Here is an 18,629-nt window from a genome sequence, read left to right on the forward strand (position 1 = left end):
ATTCGCAACATGAGTGAGAAAGGAGGTCCAGGAAAGCTCAGGTCCTACTGGGAGCAAACGGTAAACATTGTTAAGGAACGAATAAACGACAGCCCTGTTTACAAAGTGTCTCCAGAGACAGGTGGTGGCAAGGTCCGTACTCTACATAGGAATCTCCTCCACCTGGTAAATGACTTACCTGTGAGTGTGGCTGAAGAGTCAAAGAACCAAGAACAGACTAAGGAAAGACAAAGGAAGAGGAATAAGGTTGAAAGGAATGTAGAGAGAGAGAGACGTTCCAATGCAGTGCTTCATCTGACTCTGATGAAGATGGCCCAAGACCACAGTACTGGCTCAGAGTATCAAGGCCAGCAGAGTCACAAAGGTCAAATATAACAACCACTCATGTGCCTCAAAGAAACCCTGTTACTTCTCCATCCTTACATGAACAAGCAAGGCTGACCACACAAGCAGGAGAGCACAGACAGCCTCCTGGCTTCACAGCAGAGGAACCTTAACTGATGGGGCAAGAACAATCCAGTGAACACGAATATGAACCGAATGCTGAAAATGAACATTGCCAAGTATGACACTAACCAAGACAGTCCTACTTCCCCTCAGTGTGGTACAGTCAAGAGACCAGTGCGAGACAGGAGACCACCCAGCACACTGACTTACGAGTCTCTTGGTCAGCCATCCTACCAGTCAATTGGGTCAGTCAACAATATTGGACTTTGTGGGCCACAGACATTGCCAGCATGGGGAATACAGTCAGGCCTAACACCACATTACCCACCCTATCCGACACCATACCCAACACTGCCATACACTGTCCCTTCCTTTGCATACTAACATACAAGTTTTGATTTGAAAAAAAAAAGTGTATTGAAAAGAATATATTTTTTTTTTATTCCGGGAATCATTTTCTTTGTCGGGGAGCGTGTGACCCACCCATAATGTTTCACATTTTTGTGTTGATTTATTTATTTTATTTTGTGGTTTGAATTCTTTTTGGAGCTGCCATCCCACAATTGTCGATATTCACCTTGGTCAGCAGGGGGCAGTACGGCGTTTCTTCCTAATTGAATGGTATTACCTGCAGACCGGAAGTGTCTCGTCATTCTGATGAGAGCGACCGGTCTGTGAACAACTGAAACGTTTGATGTGCTTTTTCCTCCTGTTTAACAGGACATTATTATCTGACTGCTTGTGCTGGCTACCTGGGACCTGCAACACACTTTTACCACTAATTTAAAGGTATGGCTATTTTCATGCAAAAAAGAACCAAAGGTTAAAAGCCCTGTCCTAAAACAATTAGAGATCGTAAATTGAGGTACCACTGTATTTCATTTTATACATTTTCATTGATCCCTTGAGTGTGTGTAGTTTGGAAAATTGAGCTAAGAGTTTGAAATCATTGTTAAGGGCTTGTCTGGGAATTGAACCCAGGACCTCTCGCACCCTAAGCGAGAATCATACCACTAGACCAACAAGCCCTGCAAATTCTAGTTTCAAAAAAGAATTTGTGAGATTTTAACGAGGAACACATTCTGAAACTGGGTAAGTGTGTAGCATATTTACCACTAATTTAAAGGTATGGCTATTTTCATGCAAAAAAGAACCAAGGGTTACAAGCTCTGTCCTAAAACAAATACGGCTTGTAAATTGAGGTACCCCTGTACTTGATTTTATATATTTTCTTTGATCCCTTGAGTGTGTGCAGTTTGGAAAAGTGAGCTAAGAGTTTAAAATCACCGTTACGGGCTTGTCTGAGAATTGAATCCAAGACCTTTCACACCCAAAGTGAGAATCATACTACTAGACCTACTAAAGCCCTAGTTTTGCACCAAAAAGTTGCATTATATTGTGGGAGATCATTTGTAACTGCACTTTTATTAACACACATTTCGATTCACTACAATTTTCATGCATAAATGAACAAGAGCGTATTCAGGATTTGAACCCCAGATCCGATCATACGACTAGATCAACAATTTATGAGTTGTGATTTTGCAAGAATGTCAATAAATGTGATATTTTGATAGGGGACACAATCTGAAACTGGGCTTCCATATTGCACTTTTAACCCCGATTGGATTTACTGCATTTTTTTTTCATACCAAAATGAACTAAAGCTTATGAACTCATTCCTAGAACAAAATGTGGTTGTAGATTTAAGTACAACTGTATTTGATTGTATAAAATGTTGTTGATCCCTTGAGTGTGTGCAGTTCGGAGAATTGAGTTAAGAGTTTAAAATCACCGTTAAGGGCTTGTCCGGGAATTGAACCCGGGACCTCTCGCACCCTAAGCGAGAATCATACGACTAGACCAACAAGCCCAGAAATGTTTTGTTTCAACATAGAATTGTGAGATTTTAACAAGGAACACATTCTGAAACTGGTTTAGTGCTCGTCCATGGCACACACCCTGAAACAGTATTGTTCCACAAATCTCATGAAAGGTGAGATGTAAATAGGGTACACATTCTAAAATTGTATTACACTTTTAACCTAAATTTAAATAAAAAGCCATTTTCATGCTTAAGTTAACTTTGGTTCATTTATGGGCTCAGGCAAAAAAAAACTTGTAGTGAAAAATTTGGTCAATTTTATTTTATTTTATAGATCTTTACTGATCCATTGAGTGTGTGACGTGAGTACAGGTTAAAGTTTAAAATTAAGTCGAAAGTCATAAAGAAATTCAAATGTGGACGAATGAAAAACTCACGCCTCATGAACACAAGGGATTGTCAGGGAATTGAACACAGGACCTCTCGCACCCTAAATGAGAAACTTATGGCTCGACCAGGGTTCAACAACCTTTGCCACCCAAAGAAATATTTTTGACGGATTTCACAAAATAAAGAAAGCAATGGGAGCCACAAAACTCTTTTGAAATTTAAAATGAAATAACACTGCATACGGAGTTGTTTTTTTGCTTCCTGCTGTGTATTAACCTTAATATGAAAATGTTACGTTAGTGCGGCCCGCGAGATTTAAATTAATGCCGTTTGACAGCATCACACTTGCCGACCTTCCGGGATCCAGAGCAACTATTCACGCGAATGTCTGCTAAATGTCGCCCTTCAACATTAATATGGGCGTTCCATGAAGGCGCTGCCTTTACCACTCTCTACAACATGTACAAATATCTAGCACAGCCCAGCCACAAGTCACATGTGGCTTCCTTGAACACACTCAGACGACTGCAACGCATACTTGTTCAACAGCCATACAGGTTACACTGAGAGTTGTGATATAATAAACTTTGACACTCTTATTAATATGCGCCAAAGTATACATCCCCGCTAGAACCAAATCCCCCCCCCCCTCTCCGTGCGTCGGTTGAGGTGGGCGGGGTTTGGTGCAAGCGGGGGTGTATAATGTAGCCCGGAATAGTTAGGGATGCATGGGATTCTGGGTATTTGTTCTGTTGTGTTTATGTTGTGTTACAGTAAGGATGTTCTCCAGAAATGTGTTTATCATTCTTGTTTGGTGTGGTTTCACAGTGTGGCGCATATTAGTAATAGTGTTAAAGTTGTTAAACTCTCAGTGTAACCTGTATAGCTGTTGAACAAGTATGTCTTGCAGTCACTTTCGTTTGACACCAGAGGCTGTGTTCTACATGTGACCAGCTGGCACGCAGATAGCAGTGTGTAAAAGCGGGCGCGACGACGAGTGTTAGAGGGTTGTAAAGGCATTTCCATCAGGGTATGCCCTCAATATTATCGACTAGGTGGAAATCGGAGAATGTTGGACCCGGGTGATTGCTGAGAGAAGCATTAAACTCCGGAAATCTCTCGGGATAATCGGGGGTGTCGGCAATTATGCAGCTGAGCCACATGCGGCTCCGGAGCCGCAGGTTGCCGACCCCTGGACTAGATCAACAAATTATGAGTTATGATTTTGCAAGAATGTCAATTAATGTGATATTTTGGTAGGGGACACAATCTGAAACTGGACTACCAAATTACACTTTTAACCCAAATTGTATTTACTGAATTTTCTTTTCCTACCAAAATGAACTAAGGCTTATGAACTCATTCCTATGACAAAATGTGGTCGTAGATTTAAGTATAACTGTATTTGATTTTATTAAAATGTTGTTGATCCCTTGATTGTGTGCAGTTTGGAAATTTGAGCAAAGAGTTCAAAAATCCATGCCCAGGGCTTGTCCGGGAGTTGAACCCGGGACCTCTCGCACCCTAAGCGAGAATCATACGACTAAACCAACAAGCCCTGAAAAACCAAATTTCACCAGAGAATTATGAGATTTTAACAAGGAACACATTCTGAAACTGGGTTAGTGTGTTGCATATTTACCACTAATTTAAAGGTATGGCTATTTTCATGCATAAAAAGAACTAAGGGTTACAAGCTCTGTCCTAAAACAATTACAGCTTGTAAATTGAGCTACCACTGCACTTCATTTTATACATTTTCTTTGATCCCTTGAGTGTGTGCAGTTTGGCAAATTCAGCTAAGAGTTTAAAGTTACTCTTCAGGGTTAGCCTGGAAATTGAAACCGAAACATCTTGCACTCTTAGTGAGAATCATGCAATTAGACCAACAAGCGGATGTGTACAGGTGGGAAAATAATGACTGAAAACTGATAGTGTATACACAAGGGCTCGTCCATGGCACACACCCTGAAACAGTATTGTTCCACAAATCTCATGAAAGGTGTGATGTAAATTGGGTGAACAATATAAAATTGGGCCCTGCGATGAGGTAGCGACTTGTCCAGGGTGTATCCCGCCTCCCGCCCGAATGCAGCTGAGATAGGAGCCAGCGACCCCCCGCAACCCCAAAAGGGACAAGCCGCAGAAAATGGATGGATGGTTGGAATTTAAAATTGTATTAAACTTTTAACCTAAATTTAAATTAAAAGCCATTTTAATGCTTAAATTAACTTTGGTTCATCTATGGGCTCAGGCAAAAAAAACTTTATTGTTATAAAAAATATATATATATTTTATAGATCTTCATTGATCCATTGAGTGTCTGCTGTTTGGAAAATTGAGGTAAACTTTAAGATGAAGTCTCGGGTAACAAATGAAACAACTTTACAACTGTCTGTGTGAGGTAAAAAGTCATGATTGAATAAATGAATTACAAACCAGGGCTTGCAAAAAGTAAGTCAAATAGAATTCATACGTTTCACAAGGAGATTCCACCCAGAATTAAACTTGGATCCCTAGATTCAGAGTCTAGCACACTAGCCATTACACCATGGAACCTGATATGAAGTCACAAAACTAAAAAATCCAACATCACAAAGGATTTGATTTGATTTGATAGATTTTTACTGATCTATTGAGTGTATTCCATGAAAAAAAGAAGTTAAAGTTTAAAACTAAGTCGAAAGTCATACATGAAAAGATATTCACTTGTGGACTAATGAAGAACTTAGGCCACATGTACACAAGGGCATGACCCGGAATTGAACCCAGGACCTCACGCACTTTGAGCGTGAATCAAACGACTACACCAACAAGCCCTACAAAGTAATGTTTCAACAAAGATTTGTGAGATTTTAACAAGGAACACATTCTGAAACTAGGTTAGTGTGTAACATTTTGACCACTAATTTAAAGGTATGGCTATTTTCATTCAAAAAATAATTAAGGGTTACAAGCTCTGTCCTAAAACATTTAGAGATCGTAAATTAAGGTACCACTATACTTCATTTTATGGACTTTCATTGATCACTTGAGTGTGTGCAGTTTGGAAAATTGAGGTAAGTGTTTAGGATCACAGTTATGGGCTTGTCTGAGAATTGAACCCAGGACCTCTCACACCCAAAGCGAGAATCATACCACTAGACCAACAAACCGTTAAACTCCACATAAAAATGCATTTTATTTGCGGAGATCATTGGTAACTGCACTTGTAATAACACACATTTTAATTCACTGCAATTTTCATGCATAATTGAACAAGAGCATTTTCAGGAATTGAACCCCAGATCCGATCATACGACTGAATCAACAATTTATGAGTTGTGGTTTTGCAAGAATGTCAATAAATGTGATATTTTGATAGGGGACACAATCTGAAACTGGGCTTCCATATTGCACTTTTAACCCCAATTGGATTTACTGCATTTTTTTTTCATACCAAAATGAACTAAGGCTTATGAGCTCAATTCTAGAACAAAATGTGGTCATAGATTTAAGTACAACTGTATTTGATTTTATCAAATGTCGTGGATCCCTTGGAAAGAGTATAAAATTACTTTCAAGAGCTTGTCTGGGAATTTAACCCGGGACCTCTCACACACAAAGCGAGAATCATACAACTACACCAACAAGTCCAGAAAAGTCATGTTTCAACAAAAAAATCTCATGAATTTTGAGATTTAAACAGGGAACACAATCTAAAACTAGGTTAGTGTGTTGCACTTTTACCACTAATTTAAAAAAAGTTAATAAAAATTACTCCAAATTCTTCTTATATTTGGCATCAAGCCAAACAGCTGTGTGCGCGTCGATGTATGTACATGTTATGTATCTACATGTTAGGTATCTACATGTTATGTATCTATATGTTATGTATCTATATGTTATGTATCTAAATGTTATGTATCTACATGTGCAAAACAGAGGAGCTAGTTTACTTATGAGAGTCGCGTACAGTATGTATGTTTGCGAGAATGTCATCGTGTTGGCTGTGTGAGTGACATCGGTGAGTGAGAGGGCAAGTAGAGAGAGAGAGAAATGTAGCGTGTTCATTGCGCAGAAGAGTGATGAACAGGTCCGGTTGTGTCCTGCAAAACTAATAATCAAGCAAACAGATTGTCACGAATCGGCGGCCTCATCATTCTGACCCGAAAGCGGAGCTTAGCAGACAAATTCCCAGGTGAAGTGAAGGGTGTTACCCCTGATGAAAACATCCACCCAGGAAGGAATGTCTGCCCTGTGCTCCTCTACTACGGTCTGCACCGGAGCTGAACAGCAGGACAGGTGTAACAACATTATTACCTGTCATTCTTTATAACTGTTTGTGAAGATCTGAATGATTATTGTTTAAACGTTTACCTAAGTTTGAAGCAACGGTGGTAATACTAATCGCCACATTTGGCGAGGCGTGTTTTAAAGCACAAATTGCAGCGCGGCACCTCCTTGTTTAAAGTGTTAGTTTTGAAGCCCAAATACCCCCATATTGTACTTCACCACATTGTAAATTTTTGCCATTCCTCCTCTCTATGATGTCATTGCTTGTATGCACTTTGTGTGTGCGTTCTGACACACTCAATATATAGAATATATATACATGCTATATATACATGTACATGATATATATATATATATATATATATATATATATATATATATACACACTTACATATATATCTTTATATACATATAAAACCCCGTTTCCATATGAGTTGGGAAATTGTGTTGGATGTAAATATAAACAGAATACAATGATTTGGAAATCCTTTTCAACCCATATTCAATTGAATGCACTACAAAGACAAGATATTTGATGTTCAAACTCATAAACTTTATTTTTTTTTTGCAAATAATAATTAACTTAGAATTTAATGGCTGCAACACGTGCCAAAGTAGTTGGGAAAGGGCATGTTCACCACTGTGTTACATAACATTTTCTTTTACTAACACTTAATAAATGTTTGGGAACTGAGGAAACTAATTCTTGAAGCTTTGAAAGTGGAATTCTTTCCCATTCTAGTTTTATGTAGAGCTTCAGTCGTTCAACAGTCCGGGGTCTCCGCTGTCGTATTTTACGCTTCATAATGCGCCACACATTTTTGATGGGAGAGAAGTCTGGACTGCAGGCGGGCCAGGAAAGTACCCGCACTCTTTTTTTACGAAGCCACGCTGTCGTAACACGTGCTGAATATGGTTTGGCATTGTCTTTCTGAAATAAGCAGGGGCGTCTATGAAAAAGACGGCGCTTAGATGGCTGCATATGTTGTTCTAAAACCTGTATGTACCTTTCAGCATTAATGGTGCTTTCACAGATGTGTAAGTAACCCATGCCTTAGGCACTAATGCACCCCCATACCATCACAGATACTGGCTTTTGAACTTTGCGTCGATAACAGTCGGGATGGTTCGCTTCCCCTTTGGTCCGGATGACACGATGTAGAATATTTCCCCCAAAAATTAGAAATGTGGACTCGTCAGACCACAGAACACTTTTCCACTTTGCATCAGTCCATCTTAGATGATCTCCGGCCCAGAGAAGCCGGCGCCATTTCTGGATGTTGTTGATAAATGGCTTTCGCTTTGCATAGTAGAGCTTTAACTTGCACTTACAGATGTAGCGACAAACTGTATTTAGTGACAGTTATTTTCTGAAATATTCCTGAGCCCATGCAGTGATATCTTTTAGAGATTGATGTCGGTTTTTGATACAGTGCCGTCTGAGGGATCGGAGGTTACGGTCATTCAATGTTGGTTTCCAGCCATGCCGCTTACGTGGAGTGATTTCTCCAGATTCTCTGAACCTTTTGATGATATTATGGATCGTAGATGTTGAAATCCCTACATTTCTTGTGATTGCACTTTGAGAGACGTTGTTCTTAAACTGTTTGACTATTTGCTCACGCATTTGTGGACAAAGGGGTGTATCTTGCCCCATCCTTTCTTGTCAAAGACTGAGCATTTTTTGGGAAGCTGTTTTTATACCCAATCATGGCACCCACCTGTTCCCAATTAGCCTGCACACCTGTGGGATGTTCCTAATAAGTGTTTGATGAGCATTCCTCAACTTTATCAGTATTTATTGCCACCTTTCCTAACTTCTTTGTCACGTATTGCTGGCATCAAATTCTAAAGTTAATGATTATTTGCAAAAAAAAAAGTTTATCAGTTTGAACATCAAATATGTTGACTTTGTAGAATATTTAACTGAATATGGTTTGAAAATGATTTGCAAATTAATGTATTCTGTTTATATTTACATCTAACAATTCCCAACTCATATAGAAACGGGGTTTGTAGTAGCAGCAGCAGCAATTGGGACTTATGTTATCTCTGCCAATTCCAGTCTGATGACCCCTTACAAACACCCAAAAGCGAAGGACTTTTGTTGCTAGAAAAGGATCTGAAAGATTTCATTGAAATTGCAAATGCTATACCTTTATGTATAAATGTGGCTATTGATCCATTGACTGATGGTTCAGGTATCGCATCAACACTTGTATTAAATAAGGCCAAACACCACTAACACTGCAGAAGCTACTGTCTTAGTTCTCCTGTTAAAAGGGCTACAAAGCATGAGTATCATGCTGCCCTCTCCTTATTAAATCCTAAAAAGCTTCGATCAAGTCATCCCCAAACCAGTGGTATTCATTGTGTGATATGTGAATATTTCATGTAAACATTAAAAAGGAATCATGCATGTTGCACCAGGTTTTAGTCATAACAATGCCCAAGTTACGTCCAATGTCTTCAGAGTAGCAAAACGCCACTTGGAAATATGCAAATTAGGGGTCGAGACACACCCACAAATAAAAATGAGCATTTCAACACATTTCTAATTGTCAAAACACATGAAATAGACACAAACTTTACATTTGTAGCTCATCTGTTTCAAATGTTACAAGCAGCGGCCATATTTGATTGGCCGCTGTGGCGACCCCAAAGGTCAGCGGCGCGGGCGCCCTAGCTAAATCATTTAAGTATGCCCTGTGCCAAATTTGGCGCTTTTAGACAAAAGTGAATGAAAATCTCCCTAAGGTCCTCCACTAAAATGTACTGTTGTTACTTTACATCAAGGGTGTCCAAAGTGCGGCCCGGGGGCCATTTGTGGCCCGCAGCTAATCGTTTACCGGCCCGCCACACATTCTGCAAAAATGGCAAAATTGATGGTATTGCAAAAATTTAAAAAAACATTTAAAAAAAGTGGAATGAGGTGAAATCTAATGAGAAAAAGTGGCAATGTTGACACAAAGCTGCCATGCAGGCAGTTTTTTTGTTCCTTTTGTCTTTATTTTCATTTTTTTCCATTGCTCAAAAAAAAAATCTATGTTATAATGAATTATTTCTTAAAAATTATCACTTTAAAATGTTTTATGTGGAAAAAATATTGCATATGTTGTGTGGTTGCCGTATAAAAACATCAAAATTTGGACAAAAGAGCATAAAACAAACAAAATAATAGTTCCCACTTAAAATCGACAGATATGTCGGAAGTTGATCTTGAAATGTATGTGTTAAAAGTAAAAAAACAACAAATAAAAATGTATCACTTTATGAATTGGGGAAACTTTCGGATCTCAAATATATTTAGTAGGATTTTACTTTTTACTTTGATTACTCAAAAATATTAAATAATTAAAATCAATGGTGTCCTGCATTATTGATATTTGAGGGCTTTAATTGCTAAATTAAGGAACTCTCCTGAAGGAATAAATAAAGTACTATCTATCTGTCTTAATATTGCATATTTGAGTTTTACTACGAAAAACAAAATTGTCTTTGACAGAAAAGGCATAAAACCTTATTTGTTTTACTTTATATCAACCTCAAGTTGATTTAGAGATTTACTGTAAGCATTAAATAAAAATAAAAAAATAATAATTCGACTTATTTTTAACATTTTAGTGACTGACACTCTATGCTCCCCAGGGGACCTAAGGATTAAAAAAAAAATCCATATATTTTGTTATGGTTTGAAAAGGAACAATATCAAAATGGCCCACGCATGCTTAAATTGTTCCGTGTGCGGCCCTCTGTGGAAAAAGTTTGGACACCACTGCTTTACATCAACAGGCCAGGAAGTGATACATGGTCACAATCACTTGGCCTTCAAAGCTGATTCTGGTATTTGTGAGGCTATCCATCCATCCATTTTCTACCGCTTATTCCCTACTATATATTTTTCAATGACTGGTGTTTAAGGTACTCCCTTTGTTGTGCGATGTGTGTGTGTATATCTGGGATAAGCGGTGGAAAAAAGGGATGGATGGATGGATATTAAAACTGTAACTTTTAGTAGGACGCTGCACATTTCCTGTCCCCAGAAAAAAGTTCAACATAGAGCAACTTCTTTCGGACATCACAGTACTCGGTATCCCCCGTTTCCTTCACTGTTCCCCACTTTGCCCTGGGAGGATTTGTTTAAATTAAATTGAATTCAGAAAGCTCTCATACCCCGGATATGTAGCGGTCTCATGTCACTCAGTAAGAAAACAGTATTCGAAGCTAGGGTTGCATGGGAAAAAGAATGAAGTGTGGATTTTACTGATGACTGGTGGGCTAAGGCCATCGATAGAATAAAGTCTGCATGGTGCCTTCTGCCTACTCAAGACCGCGAGCAGATGTTATTGCATTCTCTTCTCTCCAAGCTCGGAGAAGAATACTTTTTGAATGGAAGTCTCTCTAGTCTCCCCTCTCATCATTTTTGGCTTAAAGATATTATGATCGTCATCAAACTTTAAAAATTAAATACAATCTAAGAGGGCCTTTAAACAAGTTCCAATCAAGGTGGCGCCCCTTTATCTCCCACTTCAATAAGCTGAAGCCACTTCCTGATGACTAAGTAGCAACTCTGTCTGTTTGGTAACCAAGTTACTCCTTTCAAGACGTGTAATAATGTGTGTACATTTAGTGTACTTAGCCAGCATTGTCTATAAGAAGCTTCAACACTCATGTAGTTTTTTTCATTCACTTTTTATTTTATTTTATGTGCATTTATTTATTTTGTCCAAGGACTGTTTGGAGTGTGGGGAGTGAGGAGTTTGTTATAGATATTTCTATATGTGCATTAATTTAAATGAATAAAAACTGTTTATAAAAAATAAATACATAAATGTAAGCATTAAATGGCAAGCATTGCAGCAGAAGGCGGCTTCAGAGGAATCAGGCCCAAAGTGAACCTTTGTGCTTTGAACTGATCCAGCTCCTCCTGGGTTAGCTCGCTCTCAAGGGAGTAAAGACCGCCTGAGGTTTCCACCGCACGCACCTGTCCTGGCAAATTTCCTGCAGGTGCGACGGACTTCTCCATCGCTTTGTTGGTCTCGGCTGTGGAGGAGGAACCTGTGCCCGAAGTTGGAGCCGCAAGTTTTTCACCGGACGAGCGGGGGCAGGGGGAGCCCGGAGGTGCATCAGAACTTGTAGACGGGGTGGCGTCAGACCCGGAGGGCGGTTGTGTCACAGCTGGGATGGCACCGTTGAAACCAGGAGGAGATGTTGGGGCCACTGGAGAGCCTAATCCACTCGCTGGAGAAGCTAAACTGATATTAGTTGCTTGGGCTGGTGGTTCGGCCTCAAACCCTAAAGAAGAGCAAGATGAGGAATGAAATGTTTGTACGTTACACATCTACCGCTAAAACCCTCCAAGATCAGAAAAATATAACATCCACAGACGATGAGCTCACCAAACATCTGACTAAGAACTGCACCAGGGCCATTTTTTAGCTCGCATTACTGGCCTATAGTTTTAAAATGAATGTAATATATTTTTATTCCGTCTTTCAGGATTCTGCAGGCTTTTTTTGGGTAATTTTTATATGTTCTGCACATTAAAGGGGAACTGCACTTTTTGGGGGGAATTTTGCCTATCGTTTACAATCATGAAAGATAAGAAAACAAATGTTTTTTGTTTGCATTCTAAAGTGTCAAAATCGTCTCGTTCTTGCTGGCAAGAAATCAGTCCGGCAATGATTAAAATGACCAAAATATGGTAAACATTGTACATATTACATACTGTTATGAAAGTGTCTGTTACTACATTATCTACATTTACTTGCAGTTTGTTTATTAAAATGTTGGAGTGTTTTAGAGTGTTTTTAGAGGGCTTTGAAGGCTACAACAATGACTCCCATGAGCTTTTTTTTATCTTTAATACCCTAAAAAAAAAAACTGTGTTCATGTCTCTCATAATGATTGTGTACGACAGGTAAAATGCCCAAAAAAAGTGAAGTGTCCCTTTAAGAGCTTTAGTTAACTGTTGGTAGTGATCTATATACATGGTAATTTTAATTAACTTATTCTGGATGAATAAAGGTTAAATAAAAATATGAATACATCTAAACTCGTGGTGTTGTCCGGAAGGATTAGTGCTGAAGACGGTGTTCAGAAGTAAGTCTGAGCTACACAGGAAGAAAAAAACTTTGCTGTTTAAGCAATGAATAGTTTATATATTGTCACATGTTGCTGTTCCTGCTTTGTCTACACAAGAAACAATAAGTTTTGATTAGACCGTTGATGATTGATGTCCGCCTTTCAGGTCAGAGGCAAATTCAATGGTGGAAAATGACAAATGATTGGCCAAAATGTACTGTTAGGCTTTGGGCATTGGACAAAGTTGCGAGGTTGTGCGTATTTCCAAGAAAATGGTTGAATTTGCGCGATCATTAATTCATGCAATGAATGTTTTCTAACATGCAAAAGTAGATATTACACTCATTTATTGACCTACTTTGGATTGGTTTTAGCATCTTTAATGCACTGTCATAATCAAAGTTGATGTTTAGACTTTATATTATTAGTGGTGGTTAACTTTTTTTTATGACTGTGAAGGCTCGAAATATTAACCTTGCCTGTTAACTATGTTGTACTGCAGATAATTATTATATCCAGCCAAAAGTTTAAACTTGTATCAACACATTTGTAAGAATTTGATATATGTTGAAAAGTTGACATTAACTGTGGCCAAATTAAGCACTAAAGTAATATTTGATTGATGATAATACAAGTAACCCTTTCAAATGCAACAAATATTTTTCATACTGTAGTATTTCTTTCTACCAGTCTAATTGGAAGGCCAATAACTCAATTATCTTAAATAAGTAAATAAACAAAACAATAAAATACACTGTTAATTTATGTTATCAAAAATTGACCTTCAATATTGAACATCTTGAAGTGCAGTTTTTCCTCAATTGGTAAAAAAATGGATCGGGTGTTTTTGTTGTCTTTTTTTAATTTCCAATGCCATCACGACATACTTGCTCATTCATCTGTGTTGAAGCAGTTTGAAGATGAAATATTCCCACACACAGATGTTTGCCTTTACAATCATCTTTTTCCTCCTAAATGTTCTTACTTAGCAGTGCTTCTCACTGGCGAGACAATGTCTGTGTATTCTGTCTGTAAGCTAGCAGCTCCGCTTGCTCACACCGACACAAAGAGTGTTGATGACTGACAAAAAGGTTACTCGGTTCACTAAATTAATTCTGCTGTCAAATATGCGTGCTCAGGTGCTGAGAGCAATGTACAGAGTGAGACAGCTAGTATCCATTTTGAAAGCCAGGAACTAAGAAAAAAACAGATCTAGGAATTTATCGATGCTAAAAAGTTCAATTTATCGTTCAATTAATTTACTTTTTTGGCCAAGGTCTACTTTTTAATGAACCGCAAAAACCCTGAAGAATGCATTCACAAGATTTCTGAAACTGACTCTTAGAAAAAAGTAAACTCTTACCTTTATTGCCAACATCAAGGGAAGAGGACCCACATCCAGCAGGTGCTGAGCCAAAGCCACTTGACGAGGTCCGAGGTGCTGGATATCTTAGTTCTGCAATCTGTGAAATGATCCAACAATTAGGTACTGCATCAAAAATAAAAACATGTATTAATTAGGGCTGTCTTCAAATATTTGAATATTTAAGTGGGAGCAATCTGATTTGACAATTAACCTTGCAGTTGAATCGTCTGCTTTTAAACTAAGTTAATTCCTGCGCGTGCCTCGCATGCAGCAGGTGTGTTGGGAGGAAACATTGATGGTTTTCATCATGTCTTCTTTAAAGATTACAACAATATTCTTCTGTGCAGACAAATAGTTTTCAGAAAGTAAGAGATAAATCTTAATCTCGGTTTTCACTTGCTTCCTGGTGTGACGTCACGTCTGTAAAATCAGCTGGCCGTGTTTCGGCCACCTCTTATTATATTCAATCTACCGCTTAGCCCCACAGGCTTAACTCTGCTCTTAAAAAAGGTAATGATCCTTCTGCAGGTTCATGTATGGAAACTTTGTTAATACTTTTACATCCTCTATTTGGTCAAGTTTGATGTCCACTCGGTGCTGCGTCAAAGCCGGGGACTTCACACACTGCAGTTAAGTCTTTTTGTGAGGTGGAAAAAATTGCGAATTGGATATTTATATTGTTCATTTTCATATAGTACGGTATTCCTTTCACATGTACCTTTTATTAACTTTGAAGTATTCACATATATGTGCTAGAAAACATCTATGTGACATTAGTCACACCTAGTGACTAGTCAGTATACACTATTATATAGCTTAGATTTGTTCCTCTTAAAGGCCTACTGAAATGAGATTTCCTTATTCAAACGGGGATAGCAGGTCCATTCTATGTGTCATACTTGATCATTTCGCGATATTGTCATATTTTTGCTGAAAGGATTTAGTAGAGAACATACACGATAAAGTTTGCAACTGGAGAAAAGCCCTGCCTCTACCGGAAGTTGCAGAAGATGACGTCACATGTTGTGGGCTCCTCATATATTCACATTGATTTTAATGGGAGCCTCCAACAAAAACAGTTATTCAGACCGAGAAAACGACAAATTCCCCATTAATTTAGGCGAGGATGAAAGATTCGTGTTTGAGGATATTGATAGCGACGGACTAGAAAAAAAATAAAATAATAAAGTTTAAAAAAAAAACGCGATTGCAATCGCGTTGCATTGAGACGGATTCATATGTTTTAGAAACATTTACTAGAATAATTCTGGGAAATCCCTTATCTTTCTATTGTGTTGCTAGTGCTTTAGTGAGTTTAACTGTACCTGATAGTCGGAAGTGTACGTCCACGGCCGGGTGTTGACGCGCCGTGTCTCGGGGAAGTTGACGGCAGCTGTTTGGACGGCACAAGCTCAGCTGATATCCGGTAAGAGGCGACTTTTTAACCACAATTTTCTCACCGAAACCTGCTGGTTGACATATAGTCGGGATCTATGTCCGCTGTGATCCATACTAAAGTTTCACCTCCGTGAATTTTAAACAAGGAATCACCGTGTGTTTGTGTGGCTAAAGGCTAAAGCTTCCCAATTCCGTCTTTCTACTTTGACTTCTCCAACATTAATTGAACAAATTGCAAAAGATTCAGCAACACAGATCTCCAAAATACTGTGTAATTATGCCGTTAAAGCAGACGACTTTTAGCTGTGTGTGTACGCATTGCTCATATTCATAACAGCCCGTGACGTCACGCACACACGTCATCATTACACAACGTTTTCAAGAAAAAAGTCCCGGGAAATTTAAAATTGCAATTTAGTAAACTAAAAAGGCCGTATTGGCATGTGTTGCAATGTTCATATTTCATCATTGATATATAAACTATCAGACTGCGTGGTGGGTAGTAGTGGGTTTCAGTAGGCCTTTAAGTAAATAAATAAATAAAAACATCCCACATAATCGTGGACAATGGGCAAACTCTAACAAATCAGATTTGACTATGAAAATGTTGAGAAGAAAACAGCCCTAGTATAAATACTCAATATGAGTGACTGTGTGTGCCTCACCAAAGCTGCACGAGTAGATTGATTCATTCGGTCTCCCCACTGAATGAGCAGCCAGCTGATGCGATCGAGCTAAAGAAGTAGACCAGGACCAAGCATTAAACACTTTTCACACCAATTCAAGATTCCAACTTTCAACGCTACACTTACGTAACTCTCGGTGGAGTAATATTCAAACCTCTGCTCTTCTGGAGAAATGTCTGCAAACCCTACAGTGGTGGGGTGAGAGGGGAGAGACATTATGTTTATCTGCTGGCGTATTACGAAAACAAATGTCACGTGTGTTTAAGACTGACCAGAAAACAGTGCCTTGGAGCCGCTAGAACATGAAAAGCTTGACTGGTCTGAGCTCTCCCAAACCATCATGTCACTCTGAGTCTGAATGATCTCCCTGAGAAGGACAAGGATGTTAACATTTTTAGGGGAGGACATCAGAGGGCTATTTGTGCTTTTACGTCATTGTTGCATGATTCATAGTTGAGGAAAATGACAACTCACAATTTTTGCTCTTCATATTCTTCACCCGGTGCTGGTCCTCTGTCTCCTTTTCCTCCTCTTCCATCCTGTTCATCGTCCCCGCGGTTGATGCCCACTGTCGAAACACTGTTTTGAGAAGAGATGCTAAATTCGGAGCTCTTCAAGCTGTGTCCTCTCCCACCACACTGATTACCCACACGGGAGGACACTTGCTGGCTATGTCCTCCTTTTTGGTGAGAGGGATTCACCGGAACCTTGTTTCTATGCCCTGAAACACACACAGAAGTGACATTGGAGACTTTTTATCAAAACAGTCGAGACAGTCCGGGTTCTTTATGAGGGAGTTTTCCCTTGCCTCTGTCTTGGTCTTGTTCACACTGCAGGTCAATTCCAAGTTTTTTCCCCATATGTGACCTGTATCAGAATTTTTATTGTCAGTATAAACAGTGCAATTCCAAATACTTCATATTTGACCAAGGCCTCTTTCATTGTGGATATAAATGTGCTGTGTCCTCAGTGTGAACGCTCCCACGCTCAGGTCTTCAAGCAGACATTGAAGCAAATTATCCCGTAGAACTGCGGGAGCCAAAATACTACTTCTCTTCTTTCTTATTCTCACATGCGCAATAATTTTGGTTCAGAAAACGTTGAATTTGATCACAAAAAACCCTTGAAATTGTCACAAATGTGCCAGTACTGAGACCAACTACAGCTGAAGCCAATTTTACTTCTGTAAACACTGAAGTGCTCGCTACGTCATGTCTGCAAGAGAGTCAGTTTGCATTCACATTAAAAATCACATTTTTTTGTAATGTGAACGGCCACTAAAAAGACTGGATTTGACCCAAAAAAAATGTAAATTGGACATTGAACCCGGTGTGAACGCAGCCTAAATGCTTCAGTTGGTTCTTTTTATGTACGAAGAGACGAGTTCTGGACCTCTTGTATGTATAGAGTGCCTTAAGATAACTTATTTTGTTAATTATTAGCCTCTCACATGTTAGTTATCTAAGTCATTGACTATATTTTTGTTAACTGTTAATACCTATTGTTCCATTAAACGCAGAGAGCAGTCTACCAAGTCAAATTGCTTGTGGCCAATAATGCTGATTCTGAAATGGTAGCTATAGAAATACAATTAACTTTACTTGATTAGCATGTCTTTTGGTCATTAAATTTGATATATAAAAATGGGAATTCCATCCATCCATCCATTCTCTACCGCTTATTCCCTTTTGGGGTCGCGGGGGGCGCTGGCGCCTATCTCAGCTACAATCGGGCGGAAGGCGGGGTACACCCTGGACAAGTCGCCAGCTCATCGCAGGGCCAACACAGATAGACAGACAACATTCACACTCACATTCAAACACTAGGGCCAATTTAGTGTAGCCAATCAACCTATCCCCAGGTGCATGTCTTTGGAAGTGGGAGGAAGCCGGAGTACCCGGAGGGAACCCACGCATTCACGGGGAGAACATGCAAACTCCACACAGGAAGATCCCGAGCCTGGATTTGAACCCAGGACTGCAGGAACTTCGTATTGTGAGGCAGACGCACTAACCCCTCTGCCACCGTGAAGAATTAAAAAACAAATAACTAGATTAAGAAAAAAATACTTTTAATTTTAGATATCATATAACCAATATGAAAATCATCAGAAAAACAACCTGTATGTGTCCTATCACATTGTGTTGTGCATTACAAA

At 39.1% G+C, this 18,629-nt stretch overlaps 1 protein-coding gene and 4 non-coding genes across 12 annotated transcripts in view; all 5 read right to left on the minus strand.

Moving 5' to 3' along the window:
- Positions 1 to 1,403: 1,403 nt before the first annotated feature.
- trnap-agg (transfer RNA proline (anticodon AGG)) lies at positions 1,404 to 1,475 on the minus strand. The gene has a single exon. It is a non-coding gene; the product is annotated as a tRNA-Pro (tRNA).
- Positions 1,476 to 2,248: 773 nt separating this feature from the next.
- Positions 2,249 to 2,320, minus strand: trnap-agg (transfer RNA proline (anticodon AGG)). Its single transcript has one exon. It is a non-coding gene; the product is annotated as a tRNA-Pro (tRNA).
- A 1,828-nt stretch (positions 2,321 to 4,148) lies between these two features.
- trnap-agg (transfer RNA proline (anticodon AGG)) lies at positions 4,149 to 4,220 on the minus strand. The gene has a single exon. It is a non-coding gene; the product is annotated as a tRNA-Pro (tRNA).
- Positions 4,221 to 5,745: 1,525 nt separating this feature from the next.
- On the minus strand, positions 5,746 to 5,817 carry trnap-ugg (transfer RNA proline (anticodon UGG)). The gene has a single exon. It is a non-coding gene; the product is annotated as a tRNA-Pro (tRNA).
- Positions 5,818 to 11,630: 5,813 nt separating this feature from the next.
- Positions 11,631 to 18,629, minus strand: part of LOC133539814 (nucleoporin NUP42-like) — a 9,564-nt gene continuing 2,565 nt past the window's right edge. For 6 of the 8 annotated variants that reach the window (XM_061882021.1, XM_061882020.1, XM_061882018.1 and 3 more), the window contains 7 exons: positions 17,280 to 17,338; positions 16,946 to 17,192; positions 16,744 to 16,838; positions 16,598 to 16,656; positions 16,451 to 16,519; positions 14,385 to 14,484; positions 11,631 to 12,232 (listed from right to left, as the gene is read on the minus strand). In XM_061882021.1, the coding sequence (XP_061738005.1) occupies positions 11,778 to 12,232; positions 14,385 to 14,484; positions 16,451 to 16,519; positions 16,598 to 16,656; positions 16,744 to 16,838; positions 16,946 to 17,192; positions 17,280 to 17,331 (1,077 nt within the window). In that variant the 5' untranslated portion in view covers positions 17,332 to 17,338 and the 3' untranslated portion in view covers positions 11,631 to 11,777. The remainder of the gene's footprint in view (positions 12,233 to 14,384; positions 14,485 to 16,450; positions 16,520 to 16,597; positions 16,657 to 16,743; positions 16,839 to 16,945; positions 17,193 to 17,279; positions 17,339 to 18,629) is intronic. The other 2 variants (XM_061882023.1, XM_061882022.1) reach the window with 2 other exon arrangements.

This window comes from Nerophis ophidion, linkage group LG21 (assembly GCF_033978795.1).
Source record: "Nerophis ophidion isolate RoL-2023_Sa linkage group LG21, RoL_Noph_v1.0, whole genome shotgun sequence".
NCBI classification, from domain to species: Eukaryota; Metazoa; Chordata; class Actinopteri; order Syngnathiformes; family Syngnathidae; genus Nerophis; species Nerophis ophidion.